We start from the raw sequence: 20,983 nt of genomic DNA, 5'->3' as shown, positions 1-20,983 counted from the left end.
TATGGCTTCCCTGATAGCTCAGTTGATAAAGAATCCGCCTGCAATGCAGGAGACTTGGATTCAATCCCTGGATTGGGAAGATCCCCTGGAGATCCCCTGGAGAAGGGAAAGGCTACCCACTCCAATATTCTGGCCTAGAGCATTCCATGGACTGTATAGTCCATGGGGTTGCAAAGAGTCGGACACGACTGAGCAAATTTCACTTTCTGTAGATATATCAGTATGCATTCAACATTCCCCAAAGAATAAGCCTCAGTTAACTTTCCTTCTGTTATCCACCTAGGGTTAAGAGATAAGCAGTTTTTAGGATATTTTCCTCAATGATGTCCCGTTTCATCCTGTTCCATCCACATCTACGATACTCATCGATAAAAACTGATATTCAAAATGGATTCTATTCTTAGGTGTTAAACAATACTTAATGTTATGTTGTCTGTACAAAAGGGATGGATTTCTTTTCAGCAAGCACAGAAAAGTTTTTGGCTAACTTAAAAGATAACCAGAAAATTAAACTGAACTTAGCACCTCATTCTTCATGTGTTTTGCTTAATCAAACTTTTCCTACACAAGCACGTATGTACTCTCAGAATAGAGCAGTAAGAGGCTTCACTTCCAGTCAGAGTGAACAGTGAGTCCATTTGTCAAGGTACATTTAGAGAGATTAGAGAAAAATAGAGTAACTGTTCTGGTCTTTGGTCCTGGAATCAGAACTAGGTTGGCCCCCTCTATGGGAAAGTAGGCAATGCCATATGCTGTGGCTTACTTCCGGTCCAGTGGGGCAACATTGGGATACAAATGGATGTCTGTATCTGCTGTGTTGACAAAGTGAACTAAATTCTCTCCCTATATTTGCCCAACAACACTGGCCCTTTTTCTTTCTTTTTCCTTTCTAGAACTGCTATTTAAAGTAAGATGCTGCCTTGGAGCATTCACAATATAGTAGGGTAGAGTGGAAAGTGGAAGGCTTAAAATCTCATGTTGCCTCCAGCTTCGTGAATGTGTCCAAGTCACTTATCAATACCAGGCTTGTTTCCTCAACCTTAAAGTGGAGAAGTACCACCTAAGTCACAGAGCTTTTATATGAACTGGAAATACTCTCTGTAGCATTGTAATGTTTAATTGAGATGCAAAATGTAATTGAGATGCAGAAGATGCAGTTTCGATCCCTGGGTCAGGAAGATTCCCTGGAGTAGATAATAGCAACCCACTCCAGTATTCTTGCCTGGAAAATTCCATTCTTGCCTGGACAGGGGAGCCTGGCAGGCTACAGTCTATGGGGTCACAAAGAGTTGGACATGATTGAGCGACTGAGGGGCAAAGTGTTGATAAGTACTCTACATCGTGTATCTAGAACACAGTCTCAACCAACATGTATCAAATCAAAATTTGCTTCTATCTAGGACTAGCAGACAAAGAAAAAGGAAGCCTAGTACTGGAAGTAGTGCAATTCTACATTTCCAGTTATTTCAGGTCAAGTTGCTTCTGTAGTTAGAAGAATCATCCTCCTTGATATCCTCTTCTTTTTCTTATTTTTTTATTTTGACCACTAATGAAAGAGCATTTTCAAAACATCAGATTACACAGGGGCAATAAACCTGTCTCTTCAAAAAATAAATAAGTATATTAATAAATTAACTAAGTGCAAATATATCTGATTTCCTGCCAACCCAGTATATGTGGCTAATCAAGAAAGAGATTAAGAATGCCCTGGCTTATTGATGTGCTGAAAGTTTCAAGTATCTCTGTCTATAAATGGTATCTCTTTCAAATAACACAAACCTACATACAATTGAGACATCAAGGTACAATGATCCTGGTATTTTGTTGGTAAGCATAGAATAACCTAGTTTTATTTTAAACATGCATATAATTGGTATGAAAATATTTAATATTTTTCCCTTTTTTCCTAACTCATCCTTAAATATTTGTAAAATATAAATGAGAGGCATTCTCAACATACAAGCTGCTCAACATCTGTAATGGTAATGTAAATTTAGACATGCCTTATAAAAAGGAAATCTATGAAAGAAGATCTTGTGGATTCTTTGCTTCATCCCCGATGAGACTAATAATATCAGCTAAGGCTGTGCAAGCATTCATATAAAATATTCAACTGCAAAGTACTTTGGTACTAAAAGTACTCCTTTAACAATTTGTTTTACTGGCTGAACTTACAGAAATGGCAACTTTTCATGAGTAGTTGAATAATTATATAATTTCACTTTTCACCATTTAATATGTTAAACCAAAAACTACAACCTAATGTACCAGCAATAATGTTTTAAATTCTTGTAGTTATAGTCTTTTCTTAAAGTTACTTTCTCCACCCACCCACAAGCTGGCCTTTAATGGAGCTGTAAAATTTGAAGCCAATTCAACTGAAGTTATCATTAATGCCCAAACAGAAGAAATGACATAATCTAAGCTAAAACAGATATTTGAATACAGGAAAGATGCTGCTTTTAAAACATGAGTAAAAGCAAACCTAATTTTAAAGAGTAAAAGAGAAATGCAGACACGACTTAGAGTCTGGATTCCTTCAGTTAATATCCATGTTCTGTTTATTAGGAAGAGGCTTCCCAGGTTGCTTTAGTGGTAAGGAACTCTCCTGGCAATCCACTCCAGTATTCTTGCCTGAAAAATCCCATGGGCAGAGGAGTTTGGTAGGCTACAGTCCATAGGATCACAAAGAGTTTGACACAACTGAAGCAACTGAGCATGAACACATTTGCTAGGAAAAAGAATACCGTGCCTTTTGTTTTTCTTTATTCTCTTTTGATGATACATAATGGCATCACTCTTTTTAGTCTGTTCAACATGTACATATTTATCTCAACTCTCACAATTGAAGTCGCTCAGTCGTGTCCGACTCTTTGCGACCCCATGGACTATAGCCTATCAGGCTCCTCCGTCCATGGGATTTTCCAGGCAAGAGTGCTGGAGTGGATTGCCATTTCCTTCTCCAGGGGATCTTCCCAACCCAGCAATCGAAGCCGGGTCTCCTGCATTGCAGGCAGACGGTTTACCGTCTGAGCACCAGGGAAGCCTGTCTATGGGATTTACTTTTTTATTATTATTATTTATTTTTTTAAAATTTTATTTTATTTTTAAACTTTACAATATTGTATTGGTTTTGCCAAATATGGAAATGAATCCGCCACAGGTATACATGTGTTCCCCATCCTGAACCCTCCGGCCTCCTCCCTCCCCATACCATCCCTCTGGGTCATCGCATTACTTTTTTTAAATCCAAGAATAGGGATAAAAAAGATATTGAAGTAAAACTTTTTGAATCTCTGGGTGCTATTTAGTTACACTACAATACTTCATTTGACGATCTTACCATGTATATGGATTAGGTAATGTTATCCAATAGGATGGATTAGATACTGCTTGAAATTACCTGAATAACAAAGAGTTAAATACCTTTCAAAATTATATGGCCAGTATGCGATGGCTTCAAAATCTGAATGGCTTTGAAATCTATTATTTGGTCCATGTACATCTCATCAAAGAACACATTTTGTAACCTACCTTGGCGTTAGTATTAAGCTGCCATTAGGTGCTGTGTTTAAATTTACATATGGTCCACCTCCAGTAGAAAAGGTTGGCACGGATGAGTTTCCAGTCCTAGGGAGAAACCCATGAACAAAATAAAAATACAAACAAACAAAAACATAAATTAAACTACTAGTTATTTAATGCTGTGGATATTTAAGTAAACTATGAAATTCCTGACAAAGAGATTAACATTTTAATATTCAACTTCAAGTGTTTTAATATTTAAAAGATGTTATAGATCTGTAGAAGAATTACTCACAATGACATAAATGCCATTTTAATGTTTGCATAATACTTCTGGTTCTTATTTGCCTGCTCATATATATTATTTAACCGAGTTAAGATGAGTGCATACATCACTTGAGTGTCTGAGTTTGTCATTTGGGTTTTTCTATGTTGTCCAGAAAGTTCCATAATGGTCAATTATAATGACAACTTCACAGACTTGCTGCACCATAATTTATTAAACATTTTTTCCTGTTGAGTGTAATTCACCTTTTAAGAACGTGCACATTGTCTAAGAACGTAGAAAAAGGAGATCTTCAGTGTTTACTTTAGTCGCTCTGTTCTTGATATTTTATTCAATGCAAAGCCTATTAATAACTATCTTAATTTAAAGTCAGAAGCTATGTGACTGTTCTAAAAGACGGAGTATGTAGCCTGGTCTTCTGAGTGTCAACCAGCAAGCCAGAATGGGTTACACACCTTTATGTGACAAAAGACATAAGTTACTGGCCTTTCTTGTCCTTGAAAGCCTATTATAGCCATTCTGTCAACTGTGAGCCTTCATGGACGGTTTCTTTTAATTATCCACTCTTCCCTAGGCTTAGGCTGGAAACTTTTAGCTTCTAAGTTTTTAATATTTTTCCTGCCTTTTATTTATTCTAGATTTCAGTCTTCATATAAACTATGCCTTTAGGCTAGAGACTTCCTGGTGCCTGCACTCTCCTCCTGGCAGGGAGATGATGTGGTTCCTATGTTTTGGAATATCATTATGGACCCGCCCACTGCCTCTTCAAAAGATGGTCCAGTGTCTTACCCAGATGATAGTCAATGCTGAACATTTCCTAACTCTGTACACAGAGGAGTTTCCAAGGAAGACTCATGGCTGTTATGATCAGTAAGAGGAAAAGAACTAAGAAGAGGGTGTTTCCTCTCTCTTTCAGGTCGGATAATACCTTAAAGACTGAATGTGTCTAGTAGCTTTCATCCACTGAACAGAAAGCTGGAACAATGAAACTCCTATGTAATGTCCCAGAATTTAGCACTTGCACTTTCATTTTATAAACAGATGAAAGTAACTGAAGCACACAAATCAATGACCAGTCCTTTAATAAAATCTAAAATGGATTTACCAAAGGGAAAATAAGTCTTAGTACTACTATTGCTAAAGTTTAATATATTCATTCCATGCAGGAAGAATAATTTTTTTTTAAAGACTTATATAAAATATAGTTGTTATAGCTCAGAAAAGAAAACAGGAATAAAGACATCCAAAGGAAAGGAAAACACTCACTTAAGAAGATAAACATACCTCAGTGTTAACAGGAGTATTATCTATAATAACCAAAATATGGAAGCAACCTATGTGCCCATCAACAGATGAATGGATACAAAAGAATAAAATTTTGCCAATTGTGACAAAATGGATGGACCTAAGCAATCTGTTTAAAGCACTGATAAATTAACTCATAAATCAGGATCCACAAAATGAATATCACCCAGGGGCCTGGTCCATGTCACAAATCTAAATCTAAGTCACGTTGCACTTACAGGAAGTGCTTCACTGTCAAGAAAATGTAACACCAGTCACAATCCTCCAACTCAGGTTTAGCTGGCTCAGCTCAGTTGCTCAGTAGTGTCCGACTCTCTGCGACTCCATGGACTGCAGCACACCAGGCCTCCCTGTCCATCACTAACTCCCGGAGTTTAACCAAACTTATGTCCATTGAGTCAGTGATGCCATCCAACCATCTCATCCTCTGTCGTCCCCTTCTCCTCCTGCCTTCAATCTTTCCCCGCATCAGGGTCTTTTCAAATGAGTCAGCTCTTCACATCAGGTGGCCAAAGTATTGGAGTTTCAGCTTCAACATCAGTCCTTCCAATGAATATTCAGGACTGATTTCCTTTAGGATGGATTGGTTGGATCTCCTTGCAGTCCAAGGGACTCTCAAGAGTCTTCTCCAACACCACAGTTCAAAAGCATCAATTCTTTGGTGCTCAGCTTTCTTTATAGTCCAACTCTCACATCCATACATGACTACTGGAAAAACCATAGCCTTGACTAGATGGACCTTTGTTGGCAAAGTAATGTCTCTGCTTTTTAATATGCTGTCTAGGTTAGTCATAACTTTCCTTTCAAGGAGGAAGTATCTTTTAATTTCATGGCTGCAATCATCATCTGCAGTGATTTTGGAGCCCCTCAAAATAAAGTCAGCCACTGTTTCCACTGTTTTCCCATCTATTTGCCATGAAGTGACAAGACCAGATGCCATGATCTTAGTTTTCTGAATGTTGAGCTTTAAGCCACCATTTTCACACTCCTCTTTCACTTTCACCAAGAGGTTCTTTAGTTCTTCTTCACTTTCTGCCTTAGCTGGCTCACCTTACCCTAGAAAATAGGACCTGGTAGCCTGTAAGCCTATAAGAAAATCCTTGGCCTTTTAACCAGTGGTACCCTGTTTCTCCCTTGCCTCTTCTAACATTCTATAAAACTCACTCTTGCCCCAAATCCCTCAGTAATAGTGCTCCACCGCTTGTGAGGCATTGTCCCCTCCTATCTATGGGCTATTTTTTCTTGAATGCATGTGTATGTGCGTGCTCAGTCATGTCTGACTCTTTGAAACCCCATGGACTAGCCTGCCAGGCTCCTCTGTTCATGGGATTTTCCAGGCAAGAATACTGACATGGGTGGTCATTTCCTTCTCCAGAGGATCTTCCTGACCCAGGGATCAAACCCGCATCTCCTGTGTCTCTTCCATTGTAGGTGGATTCTTTATCACTGAACCACTGGGGGAAGTCCTTCCTCTTGAATAAAGGACATCAACTTGCTATTAAATTGGTTTAGTTTTGTCATTTGGCAGCACTTGTGACTACATGGGGGGACATTTAGAAGAGTTATTCATTAAAAATACACATTGAGGTTGTGGATTTAAGGCTTCCTTTGTCTCTGGCTGCTTTTAGTCTATTGCTTAGTTGTCTTTTAAAGATAGATCCTGAGGAGATATATTAATTTCTGTGGAAATTCAAAGCAAAGTCTAAGCAAAATGAAATTGAAAAAAATATTGAAAAGTATTTGTAAATCAGTTTTTAATCTAATATCTGTTTATCACACACCTACCACTGGCACTGCACTGTGGTGGGATTTTCAGTTACATTTTTAACACAAGCCTATCCGAGAAGAAAGGGAGACTAGAGGCAAAGCTTTAAGGATGAAGAATATTTAGTAAATGCTGAATGTTCTACCTGGGATTCTCAAGTACTGTTCCATAGTTATGTTTTCACTAGCTGGCTGAGAAAAATAGATTATGTATGTATGTGGACAAAATGACACACATCAAGATTGTATTCTAAGCTTGTGTTCTATATTTGTAAACTCAAACTTTGTATGAGAAAAAAACTGCAGTTAATGGTGCACATATATTGTTTTGGGTTACTCAGAACAACTGGGTAAAACATTCTTTTGGAAAAAACTTCTAAAGTACTCACATAATTAATTTTTATTGTAAATACTGATATCAGCAACCTAAGGATGGTGTATAGAGCCCATTGGTTCATACAAACATTTCCAGGCATCAGTGCTGGATATTAAAAGTTAGAATTTAATATGAGAGAGAGTATCTGCATTTCAAACCCTGCCAAGCTGAACTCACCTTTTTGAAACCAAACACGATGTCTTCCAACTGGTATTCACAATAAACAAAATATAAGCAGCAGAGGAAGTTTATGATAAACTATTTCTTATTTTAGAAAATGATGGAGATGATAAGGATACATTTAAAATATCCTTGGCAAAATAAAACATTGGCAACCATATGTTAAGTCACTATTTAGTTCATAGAAACAAAATCTCAGAACTGAGCAGTTGAACTGTTGAGAATATATTATATTAAGTTCTTTAATTAAAGCATGTAACTGAGGCACTCCTTGACTCAGTTTCCTCTTTGCAAGAAAACTAGTTGTTCACATTTAGAGAGGCATTCTGTCAAGATTACAACTGGAGTTTGCATTTTTTTTTAATTCTGAAAAGGTCCCAGCTCTGCAGATTTAGATAACTCTGTGCATATTTGCATAACTGTTTGAAATCTGCAGTTTGGTGCCACATAAAAATGCATCTACATAGCATCACCTTGATGACATGGTAATGCCTCCTGACTGCCTATTTCTAAGACTTTATTACCATTTTTATACGTTGTGCACCCTCAAAGGGCTCCCCTGGCTTCAGGGGAACCTTATTCTCTGTGAGAAAAGAAGCATATAAATGCAACCCACCATCATTATTTTTGAGGTCATATATGGAGTATAAAAATACACTCAGAGAGGAATTCTAGAGAGAAAAAGAAGCCTATCCCAAGGCGTCTTGCACGGCATTAAATCTTCTGCCTCTCTTCTCAGGTCCCTTGTAGGTTTCCTCTCTTTTGTCTCCCTCCTTAGACTGTGTATGCTGTGATAAGAATTCCTCCCTGAAGCTGGAGCTTAGGTAGGGATGTTTTAAGCTTTGGACTCACTAAAGCTGCAAAGAATAATAACAAATGTTGCAAATGCTGCAGTCAGGCACTGTAGCTCATTTCACACCCCAAAAGGTTTAAGTAATGAATGGAACCAGATGGGATTAGTTTGAAAATGGTTTAGGAGAAGAATGGGCCTTCCCTTTCAATGGGACGGAAAGAGGAGGATCGATTTGGCAGGACAGAAGGTAGGAGAGAGCATTTTAATAGGCAGGGGAAGGGTGAATGAAAGGAATTTGAGGCAATGGATGGCAAACCATCCCACTAGGAGAGTGGGGACAGGTTGGCAATTCCATAAGCATCATGACTGAATTGGACACATTGTAACTAAAATAGCTTATTCATTTAACACATTTATAACAACTCACCTAGCACTTACCAAGCCATATGTTAGCTCTTAGGAAACAAGTAAGCTTAATTAATTTTAGATCTTCTGATCTCAACTCGAAATTTCATGACACACAAAAGGAAAAAAAAAATGCCAATAGAAAAAATTTTCTTCCCCTGATCAATTTACCCCTTTGTACAAGTTACTGTATTAAGAAGCAGAGAGAAATTGATAGGGTCAGTCTGGTAGCCACTCTCTACCATATTAATGGTATTTGCAAAGTGACAAACTCCTGGTATCTCCTACTAAAAACCAAAAACATGGCTGAGAGAAGTGATACTTCGATCATGGGAGATGGGATCTCTGTGGACAGCATCTTGGATAAAATGATCTTAATCCCTTGTAGTATATTCTTGATTCAGTTGTAACATTGTTTTCTCAGTCATTGCCGTTTATTTATCTTTGAATAAGAGGTATATGATATATATATCCATGTTTACTATAAATTTTTCTTAGTGCATGCTTTTTAATGCCTTACTACATTTTAAGGTCATACATGCAAAATTTCCTTTAGAATTGAGGGTTCAGAAGAACTCTGTCTTCCTATGGATGGAACTGGTATTATTCAACTTATTTCATAATTAAAATTATGCGGTTTTTAATGTTTTCTTTTTGGCATGGATTTCCAGGATATCTAAAACACATGTATTAGTAATTATGCTGACCCTATATATTGTATCTATTTGGTTCCTTCTTTCTTAGACCTTATTTACTTTTCTAGTCTATTAACTTTACCACATATACTCTAAGTCAATGCAGTTTCTTTTGAAAAGATAAGAGTGTAAAGAAAAGAAGAGAGGATGGAAGGAAATAGAGATGAAAAGTTGAGGGGAATAAGGAAGTGAAGACGAAAGCAAAAAAAATAAGAAAGAAAGAAAGAAAGAGAAAGATGAAGGTGTAATTAAAGGAAAGGAGAAAAAAAGTATATTATCCCATTTGATTTCATCAATTTAATCCAAAATTGTCCTTGATCTCAAAAAATATACCACGTTGTTTACAGTTTGATCAGTTGGAAATAATTTTTAGGAGGGAGGCTAAATGAACAAGGAACTTCCCTGGTGGCTAAGTGGTAAAGAACCCCCCTGCCAATGCACGAAATGCAGGTTCCATCCCTGGGTAGAGAAGATCTCTGGAGAAGGAAATGGCCACCCAGGCCAGTATTTTTGCCTGAGAAATCCCATAGACAGAGGGCTACAGTCAGTGGCCTCGCAAAAGAGTTGGACACAACTTACGGCTGACTGAATAACAACAACAGAATGAACAAGAAAACACTTGTTATTCATTCAGGGAATGATAGTTTTCTCCTGCCTTTATCTGTTTCTATTTTAAAATATAGACACCTCCCTCTCTCTCCGCAACAACAGTATTTAAGGGAATCGTGAAAGATATTTTGGTTTGGGGAAAACTATAATATTTGTTATTTTTATGCAACCATCTTTAAGTGAAGAAAAAAGCCTTCAATTAAAAAAGCAGAAACAGCAACAAAAACCAAATGAAAAAACCCCCAACTCTGCAACAGGCTTTTGTAGACTAGACAACTGAGTTGCAGAAAATTTATTGGTAGATGATTCACAATTGACCAGAAGAAATTTTATCTCTTTATGTGTATAATTATATTCTCAGCAATTTCCTTGCCCCATAAATTTCTCTGGGTTGCAAAATACCCATTCAAGTTTAAGTCAAAATAAAAGTTAAAGACAACAAAGAGTTTGCTCCCTAAATTGAATTAATAAAAATAAGTGATTTCTTATAAAAGAATCCTTTATTTTCCAATAATATGCTTTCAAATACTTACTAGGGTACATCAGGAATGAATTTTTCCCAAGCAAGCAATAATACCAACCTGTGTGTGTTGAAATCTTAGCCTTGATTTTTTTTCTTTTTTCTAAAAAAAAGAATACCATTTTAATGATGTCCTACTTATAGTGGTCTTTTTAAACTCTAATTTCGTTTTGATCTACTGAGTGAAAAGTTTTCCAGAGAAGTTAAAAGAGGCTAGTGTCAGAATGAAAAGCTGAGGAATCCCCTGGATTAAGCCAGAGTTGACCTGCACACAGGGAAGCTAAACCTGCATGTCAGGGCTTCCGGGGTGGGGCTAGTGGTAAAGAACACAGCTCTCAATGCGTGAGAAGTAAGAGAGGAAGGTTTGATCCCTGTGTCGGCAAGATCCCTGGAGGAGGACACGGCAACCCACAACAGAATATTTGCCTGGAGAATTCCATGGACAGAGGAGCCTGGCAGGCTACAGTCCACAAGGGTCGCAAAGAGTCAGATATGACTTAGCACACATGTTCTTAGTAGGAGAAAAAATGTTTAATTATTTTTAACTTTGTTTTTAATACCAGATGAAATCAAATTGCCAAACTTCAGAGATGTTTTGTATAATTTCTATGTTTTCTACTGAAACAAATATACAAGGTTTCTTGGGTTCTTTTGATATGACAGTTCTACCTTCCTGTAGTAGGAGAATCATCCAGCGTTCTCGAAAGAACCAAGACCTCTGGCTCTTACTCTAGCCAAATTCCAGCCTGAGTTCTATGGGGCCCCTAGCAATTCATAGTAACATGGAGCCAGTTTATAGTTGGGGGAGAAATAATGACATCTTTATTTTTACTAACTTGTAATTGAAACACAGTCTTTATTTCTGCTACAAATGTAGGTGACTATCCACAATATTATTAGCAGCACCTATAATTTTGTCACCAAGACAAATTACACATATCTTCAGATCTTAGTGTATTCTTCTAAAAATGTCACTTACGTTCATCTTTGATAGCATAGCAATCATTAAAATCACCAACATATCTTATTTACTCTCTTAAAAAAGAAATATATAATATCATACTATATTTTCAACACTTTGATAGCTTTTTCAATGAAATGAATTTCCTTCAAAATTATATGTATTTTACTCTTTTGCAACTTAAAAATATGTACCTAAGAAGATGTTGGTAAGTTCCACCAGACTGCCAAAAATGTCCATGACACATAGAAGAAGGTTAAGGACAACCACACTTTGATAGTGATTCTCAAACTATACAGAGCATCAGAATCACCTTAAGGGCTTATTCAAATACAAATTGTCGGTCTCTGTTCTAGACTTTCAGATGGGTGGGTCTGAGGTGGGGCTCCAGAATGTAAATTTGTATACATGCATCCAGGTGATTGTTACAGATGCTGCTAATTCTTTTTTATTGTATTTTTTAGTTTAATTTTTATTTTATATTGAGGTATAGTGATTAGTTGATTTGCAATGCTGTGTTAGTTTCAGGTGTACAACAAAGTGATTCAGTTTTATACATACACTCATTCTTTTTCAGATTCTTTTGCCATGTAGGTTATTACAGAATATTGAATAGAGTTCCCTGTGCTATATAGCACATCCTTGTTGGTTATCTATTTTACATATAGTAGTGTGTATACTGGAGAAGGCAATGGCACCCCACTCCAGCACTCTTGCCTGGAAAATCCCATGGATGGAGGAGCCTGGTAGGCTGAAGTCCATGGGGTCACTAAGAGTTGGACACGACTGAGCGACTTCACTTTCACTTTTTCACTTTCATGCATTGGAGAAGGGGCAACCCACTCCAGTGTTCTTGCCTGGAGAATCCCAGGGGCAGGAGAGCCTGGTGGGCTGACGTCTATGGGGTCACACAGAGTCGGACACGACTGAACTGACTTAGCAGCAGCAGCAGTGTGTATATGTTAAACCCAAACTCCTACTTCATCCCTCCTCTCAGCCTTTCCCATTTGGTAACCATACGTTTGTTTTCAGAGTTTGTGAATCTGTTTCTGTTTTGTAAGTACGATCATGTGTATCATCTTTTTAGTTTTCACATATAAGTGATATCATATAATATTTGTCTTTCTTAAAATTTACTTTATGGAGGTATAGTTGATTTATAAAATTCTGTTAATTTCTGATGTAAAGAAAAGTGATTCAGCTACTAATTTGATTTTAAAATGAAGCACTGGGAACCACTGACTTAGACCACCCTGAACCTGAATGTCTGGGAACATGACTGGGTGATTTTAATGTATCATCAGGTTTGGGAAGTGCTGATCCAGCTCTTGGATATACTTGTTTTCATGCCCTTGCCCATAGCAGATATAATTACCTACCACTGTGTTTTCTACATCTTTGTGAGATGATATGCCTATTACAGATTAATCTTAGGAAGTTGTAAATTATTATAGTTTGCTATTATTTTCTCTTTGCTTATTTTTAATTAATGTATTTCTCATTCTAAAACAGGAAAAAAAATCAGAGCTACAAATTTCAATTCAGGCAAATTATTAGCTTTTTAGCTTGGTCAGTTAAAACAAGTAAAATAAAATTTTTTTCACCATTTTGCCCATAGCCCCTCCTATCCAACTAGCCCACTGACTCAACCATTCCACCCAAGGAACATAGCTAAGAATAAAATTAAAATTTTCTGGCATGTTCAACTCATAAATTAAAATTTTAAAATAACAAAATATTATTTCTTATTTTTTTTGTATAAAGTTAGTAAATAAAAAATCATTTAAATTTGAGGTAGCAGTTATACTTTTTCTACTAATTCCTATATCTAATCTTTGTTGTTTTTTTGTGTTAAGGCTTTGCCTTCATAGTTGAAAATTTGGGGATAGTGACAGAAAATATGTACAACAACAGGAGCATTATTTGTCTACCAATTTCTTAAACTAATAGGAAACACAGATTCTATTTTCACTTTTCTATGAACCTATTTTTAGTGCTAAATTGTGAATACGAATTTGCTCTAGTGCTTACACAGGAAATTAAATTTTTGGGGGCTCCAAAATCACTGCAGATGGTGACTGCAGCAATGAAATTAAAAGACGCTTACTCCTTAGAAGGAAAGTTATGTCAAACCTAGATAACATATTCAAAAGCAGAGACATCACTTTGCCAACAAAGGTCTGTCTAGTCAAGGCTATGGTTTTTCCTGTAGTTATGTATGGATGTGAGAGTTGGACTGTGAAGTTGGACTTCTTCACAGTTGGACTGTGAAGAAGGCTGAGCGCCAAAGAATTGATGCTTTTGAACTGTGGTGTTGGAGAAGACTTTTGAGAGTCCCTTGGACTGCAAGGAGATCCAACCAGTCCATTCTGAAGGAGATCAGCCCTGGGATTTCTTTGGAAGGAATGATGCTAAAGCTGAAGCTCCAGTACTTTGGCCACCTCATGCGAAGAGTTGACTCATTGGAAAAGACTCTGATGCTGGGAGGGATTGGGGGCAGGAGGAGAAGGGGATGACAGAAGATGAGATGGCTGGATGGCATCACTGACTCGATGGACGTGAGTCTGAGTGAACTCCGGGAGTTGGTGATGGACAGGGAGGCCTGGTGTGCTGCGATTCATGAGGTCGCAAAGAGTCGGACATGACTGAGCAACTGAACTGAACTGAACTGATGTATGTGAAACGTTAATTAAAAAAAAATATTTACCACTCACCTCCCAACATTTTCAAAACACCTCTGAAATGGGAGAACATTGAAGTAATTCTATTTCTTATTTTGGGTTTCAGAATGAGAGGGTCAATTAGATGTTTTTGATATTTGAACTGAAGGTATCTAGTACAAGACTACTAGTGAATTTAAAAATTAACATCAGTCTCATGGGGATACATATAGCTAATTCTATTTTTAAAATGTTAGCATTTCCTAAATTTTGTAGAGCTTTATAGACCTGATGACTTCTTGATTTTAATGCCTTAGCAGAGCACATCAACTGCATCATTCATTTATTGGGTTAATAACAGGGTAGTGTGGTTTCCTAGGAAATATTCTAAAAATCACTGCTCAATATTTCTTTAACATTTATTCTTGCATCAGTCTAAAATGTTTTCTTTCATACTTTGATCAGAGACATGAAAATGTTATTCAAAATTCTTTTTACTTATGCAGCTATCAATGGTGGGGAATGAAAATATTTCATTAAAAATAGGAAAGCTGATGAAATCTGCCTCATATAATTTACTAGAATCTGTGGGGAATTGCATTTTGTACCTTAACTGTGTAAATAATCTTGAGAGGCTACAGTGCCCTTTTAATAAATTGACTTTTAAATTACTTTCCTCTATACCAAACACATCATTTTAAACTCACTAAGTTTTCTTTTGTTAGCATGCACCAACCTAGACAAATTCTCATTAAGGCTGTAACTTTCTTTCAATTAGTAGAGCACTAGGGAGACTAGTTAATAAGTGCTGGTCCAAAGATTAAAGTCTTTGCAGAGATTACCTGACTCATTTCTGAAGAGAGCCAAGTGCCTGACCTCATGAAAAAGATTGTGTTGAAGGCAGTGGGGTGTACTACTTGCTTTACACACACTAAAAAATAATCTAGTTCTCTGTCCCTCTCTGTGACTGTGATCCATTAGAAATGAGGTCAGTGAACTAGAGAGTAAAATCTGGCTGGAGGTAAAACCTTGTAAATAGATAGTGTATGGTTATGTGGAATTGGTCGTCATCTGTACAGCTCAGGTCACTTTCTAGAAAGCTTTCCCTGACATGCCCAAATTGAGTAGAGGTTCTCCTACAAGACATTGTATTTATCACAATATATTGTAATTCTCTATTTCTGTGTCTGTCTCCACCACATAAGCATTTAAAGTGAAAACTATGTCTTATTTATCCAAAGACAAGACACATTATCATTGCCAATGCACAAACTTCTAATCTGTGAGTAATCAAAATAATGTGTTTATATTAGCAACTGTTAGAAAAAATAATGAAGATAAATGTTCCCTTTCCAATATGCTCTTGCATGCAACTGGAGTCAGCCTTATGCTATCACTCAACATATTTTATTCAAATGCATTGAAAATATTTTTGCCAAAGAAGATCTTGATTACTTTGATCTTTCTAAAGGCTTCACCTTAACCCCAACATTGTCTCTTTGAGGGGACAGTTAGCTAAGGTTCACACACCACAGAGGAAAGAACACCTGTGTTGACAATCATATAGTGATACTTGGTAAACTGTAACACAGGCTCCTGTACAGTCAAAGCCCAATCATCCAGGGCATTTAGGTCCGTCAACTGTGGTCACAAGGTCAAGGAGCCAATCTCCTTAGCCTAAGCTGTACTAAGTTCCTGAGTCTATAAAACAGCTCCTCAGGACGACTATCAAATTGAGTAGTGGAAGCAACTGTGGAAAATTCTTAAAGAGATGGCAATACCAGATCACCTCACCTGGTTCCTGAGAAATCTGTATGCGGGTCAAAAAGCAACAGAACTGGACATGGGACAACAGACTGGTTCCAAATTGGGAAAGAAGTACGTCAAGGCTGTTTATTGTCACCCTGCTTATTTAACTTCTATGCAGAGTACATCATGAGAAATGCTGGGCTGGATGACACAAGCTGGAATCAAGATTGCTGGGAGAAATATCAATAACCTCAGATATGAAGATGACACCACCCTTATGACAGAAAGCAAAGAAGAACTAAAGAGCCTCTTGATGAAAGTGGAAGAGGAGAGTGAAAAAGTTGGCTTAAAACTCAACATTCAGAAAACTAAGATTATGGCATCCAGTCCCATCACTTCATGCCAAATAGATGGGGAAACAATGGAAACAGTGAGAGACTTTATTTTTCTGGGCTCCAAAATCACTGCAGATGGTGACTGCAGTCATGAAATTAAAAGACACTTTCTACTTGGAAGGAAAATTATGACCAACCTAGACAGCATATTAAAAAGCAGGGATATTACTTTGCCAACAAAGGTCCGTCTAGTCAAAGCTATGGTTTTTCCAATAGTTATGCATGGATGTGTGTGTTGGACTATAAAGAAAGCTGAGTGCCGAAGAACTGATGCTTTTGAACTGTGTTGTTGGAGAAGACTCTTGAGACTCCCTTGGACTGCAAGGAGATCCAACTAGTCCATCATAAAGGAAATCAGTCCTGAATATTCATTGGAAGGACTGATGCTGACGCTGAAACTCCAATACTTTGGCCACCTGATGCAAAGAACTGAGTCACTGGAAAAGACCCTGATGCTGGGAAAGATTGAAGGCAGGAGGAGAAGGGGACGACAGAGGATGAGATGGTTGGATGGCATCACTGACTCAATGGACACAAGTTTGAATAACTCTGGGACTTGGTGATGGACAGGGAGGCCTGGTGTGCTGCAGTCCATGGGATTGCAAAGAGTCAGACATGACTGATCAAGGGAACTGAACTGAGTGGAAGCAAATAACTTCCTAGGGCCTCACCTGCATGGACTCACTATTTATCTAAAAGCAACATTAAAGTAGGAATCTCGAGTCAGTGCCACTTATCCAGTGCTTTACTTGAAGTGAGGATATACAACTATCCATTTCAGAGTTTTGTTGCTTTTTCATCAAAAAACATTATGCCCCATAACCAACGCTCCACCGACTCAATGGACATGAGTTTGAGCAAACTCTAGGTGATGGTGAAGGACAGGGAAGCCTGGTGTGCTGCAGTCCATGGGGTAGCAAAGAGTCGGACACGACTGAGTGAATGAACTGAACTGATAGTAATTTTTTGAGAGTCATTAATATGGAATTATTACTTGAATTAAGTCTTGGAATCCTGCACATTTTCTTTCTCATGACAATAATACTTCTTCAAATTTTCCAAAAGAACTATCATGAATGGGTCAGGAAGACATAGCAAAAGCATGTTCTCTCCATTACCCATGTGATTAATTATAATTACATTATAATAGAGCATAAAATGGAATATTTCCTTTTGTTAAAGAAGACAACTTATAGACAATATTTAATGACATGAGAAATGTTCATGCATAAATAGGTTACAAAACAGCTTATAATATGGTATTTTGCATGATTTTATAATATACTATTTCTGTATACTCATATTTATGTAATATTTCTTGAAAGATTATTAACTGTGGTTGTCTTTTTGAGAATGGGGTTAAACAAGATTTACGTTTTCTTCCTTTTGAGCATATGTATTTTCTAAATTCATGACTTCCACAAATTTTAAATTTCTTAATAAACCCAATTTGAAACCCATAAAAAAGCTTGAGAATAATTTGAGAGCTGAGTGGACTTACTTACCCTAGTCCCAGCAGCTGACACACATCATCTGAGATCTGGGTTGTCCAGTTCTCAGCACAGGCTACATGCCATATGCTTTGGATCCTGAACTGCACCAAACCACTGCTGTCTGTCGTGCCATTGAAGAGACGCACTAAAAAGATGAGATCATACACAGGGTCACTGTGACCCAAGCCAATAAGCACATGTTGGACTCTTAAGCTAAACATGTAATGTTCTTAACATTTAGAGATTGATAGTATATGATTTTTCTTTTTTTTTTCAATTTTATTTTATTTTTAAACTTTACATAATTGTATTAGTTTTGCCAAATATCAAAATGAATACGCCACAGGTATACATGTGTTCCCCATCCTGAACCCTCCTCCCTCCTCCCTCCCCATTCCATCCCTCTGGGTCGTCCCAGTGCACCAGCCCCAAGCATCCAGTATCGTGCATCGAACCTGGACTGGCGACTCGTTTCATACATGATATTTTACATGTTTCAATGCCATTCTCCCAAATCTTCCCACCCTCTCCCTCTCCCACAGAGTCCATAAGACTGTTCTATACATCAGTGTCTCTTTTGCTGTCTCGTACACAGGCTTATTGTTACCATCTTTCTAAATTCCATATATATGCGTTAGTATACTGTATTGGTGTTTTTCTTAAGAACATGATGGAAGTCTTAAGTTGAAAACGATAAGTTTGGTAGTATGAATTTTGCTTTTTCATGTGTTTATAAAGATGGAACTGGCAGAGATATGTAAGTTCATTGCATATCAGTACAGCACATAAACAGAAAATAAATCTATTTTGAAGAGCTTATCTTATAAGCATAGTTACCAAAAGAAGGAAAACAAATTCAAGAATAACTTTAAACATTTTTTTTTCTTACTTCTCTCTCCAGAAGGTATTTTCTTTGACCTTATTTTTCTGCTGTTTGGTTTCTGTCATTCCCCTTCAATTTACAACCATTTTGGACAGAGTGTTAAGGCCATTAGCGGTTAGGTGGGAGACTGGGCTAAGAGAGTTAGTTTATCAAACAGATAAAATATCACCATCATAGTTTTTCCCGCAAATGCCATACAATAATTCTGAAAGTGTTTGCTACTGTTCACCATTTTTTCTGATGATAAAAAGAATAAAGGCATTGCCTGTAGAATTAGACAGACTTGGGTTGAAAACATAGCCCTAAGCCTTACTAGATGTCTAATCTTTTGCAGCTACTTAACTCCTCCAAGCCTCAGTTTTCAGTGAAACAGAGTTAATTCCAATTATGTTAAGATCATTTTACAGCACTCTGTTACAGCACATGCACATCATGCATAGCTTTTACTATTTTTTTTTTTAAATTATAAAGTAGGACAGAGTAAAAGTAGTCATTATTCCTAATGTAACAGAGAGCTGGAGAAGGGCTGGACAGGAGACTCAAGGCAGGAGGAAAATTAGATACTGAAGAATCAAGAATGCAAGGAAAATCTAAGAAAGTCAGTTATAAATGAGCATGAGGGGGCCTCTGTGTGTAGGCAAGGTACAAAGTGTAAAAGTAAGAGTGGTGGCTGGCATGGGCTGTTGTCTTTCTGAGGTATTTTATGCTTTTTACCTGAAAATGCATTGTCCTAGACCTACATCTGGGGTTCCCAGGTGGCCATAGTGGTAAAGAGCCTGCCTGCCAATGCAGGAGACCTAAGAGGTGCAAGTTCAATCCCTTGCTCAGGAAGATCACCTGGAGAAGCAAATGGCAACCCACTCCAGTATTCTCGTCTCGGAAATCACATGGACACAGGAGCTTGGCAGGCTGCAGTCCATAGGGTCGCACAGAGTCATACACGACTGAAGCAACTTAACGCACACAGACTTAAAGGTATTAAATATAGTCAACTTTAAACAGAAATAAGTTCATGTGTTAGCATTTCTTATAACCAGAATGGTGGCAGAGGCACTAAAATCACCAGGAAATCATAACCCATAAGTACCAAGATATGTCCTAATAGATATAGTCATACTCTTCCTTTTGTATTTGTAGAATCCAAATGTAGAAATTAAGATGATCAAAGTTTTTCCCTAAAAATAAAACATACCACAATGTGCTTCATCTGAGCCATCCTTACAGTGTGGAAAACCGTCACAGAGATTCACCAGCGGAATACACTTCCCATTCTTGCACTGAAAATTGTCTTCCTTGCAGGGTTCTATGGAGGGGAAAAATATGTATTATACAGGATATTATATAGGATAATGAAATGACAAATAGACCATTCTGGAGTACCCATCCCATTTCTGTCCCTTTAAACATCCATTCTTTGCCACAGTCCTTGGTTAACCTGACTTTGATATTGAATATGAGAAAACAATTCCTCCAAATGCTTTTGCAATAGTCCTGTCAAAGCTGGAGACATGGTTTAGTTAGAATATGAACAAAACCTTAAGCATCTCCTTTGCAGCAGAGGGCAGGGCAGTTCCAAGCGATGTGTGAGAGATTTTGGACATACCATCCCACATCGTCTCTGTAAATCTTATAAATTCTTCCAACCCAATGAATGTGAATGTACAAGTAACAACCACTGGAATGTTCACAAGTATAGAGAGATCTCTTGGTTTTACCATCTAAATGATACCGCCAACCCTTTCTTACATAGAAATGTGGAATCAAAGTTGTACCAAGCTGGAAATAGTTTAATTAAAGCATGGTCAGGTGGGAAAAAGTCATCTAAAGAAATGGAAACTGCAATAGCCGTAATTTGAAAGGAAACGGAAAGCAGGGCTGGAATTATTGGGAATGTGCTTGGACATGAAAACACAGAAGGACAATGAAGAGGCTGGACAAGAGAGGATCGGAATACATATGGTGCTTGCTTCCAGAATTTGAGTTGTGCAAAAGATGTCTACTTGATATAGTCAGTGTTTAAAGGGAATGAGAACTATGCTTCCTGGAAATATTTGTTTATTCTTATGGAGTTTTGCTCTTGGGGAATGCTCATCTCACTGGAAAAGAGGGGTTTGCTACCCTAGAGTTGTTTTTTGATTGTGGCTTGGGAGGACTAGCTACATCCTGATATTAGAATCTCCACTGGGGCCATGTGGAATCTGGATTTTTCTGAGAAAGAAAATAGCAGTTGGGTATTAAGAGGCTTTTCTTGGGCTCCAAATAGTGACTTCAGCCATGAAATTAAAAGACGTTTGCTCCTTGGAAGAAAAGCTATGACAAACCTAGACAGTGTATTAAAAAGCAGAGACATTATTTTGCCGACAAATGTCTGTATAGTCAAAGCT

At 37.5% G+C, this 20,983-nt stretch overlaps 1 protein-coding gene across 1 annotated transcript in view; it reads right to left on the bottom strand.

Annotated features, from left to right (window-relative positions):
- The window catches only part of TMPRSS15 (transmembrane serine protease 15), a 144,192-nt gene that overhangs the window by 33,316 nt on the left and 89,893 nt on the right, over positions 1 to 20,983 (bottom strand). The window contains exons 17-19 of the mRNA XM_044939908.2: positions 19,792 to 19,902; positions 17,729 to 17,861; positions 3,535 to 3,630 (exon numbers count right to left, since the gene is read on the bottom strand). Of these exons, the coding sequence (XP_044795843.2) occupies positions 3,535 to 3,630; positions 17,729 to 17,861; positions 19,792 to 19,902 (340 nt within the window). The remainder of the gene's footprint in view (positions 1 to 3,534; positions 3,631 to 17,728; positions 17,862 to 19,791; positions 19,903 to 20,983) is intronic.

Source organism: Bubalus bubalis, chromosome 1 (genome assembly GCF_019923935.1).
Source record: "Bubalus bubalis isolate 160015118507 breed Murrah chromosome 1, NDDB_SH_1, whole genome shotgun sequence".
NCBI classification, from domain to species: domain Eukaryota; kingdom Metazoa; phylum Chordata; class Mammalia; order Artiodactyla; family Bovidae; genus Bubalus; species Bubalus bubalis.
Note: the sequence above shows the minus strand (reverse complement) of the source record. Positions and strands in the feature narration are given on the sequence as shown.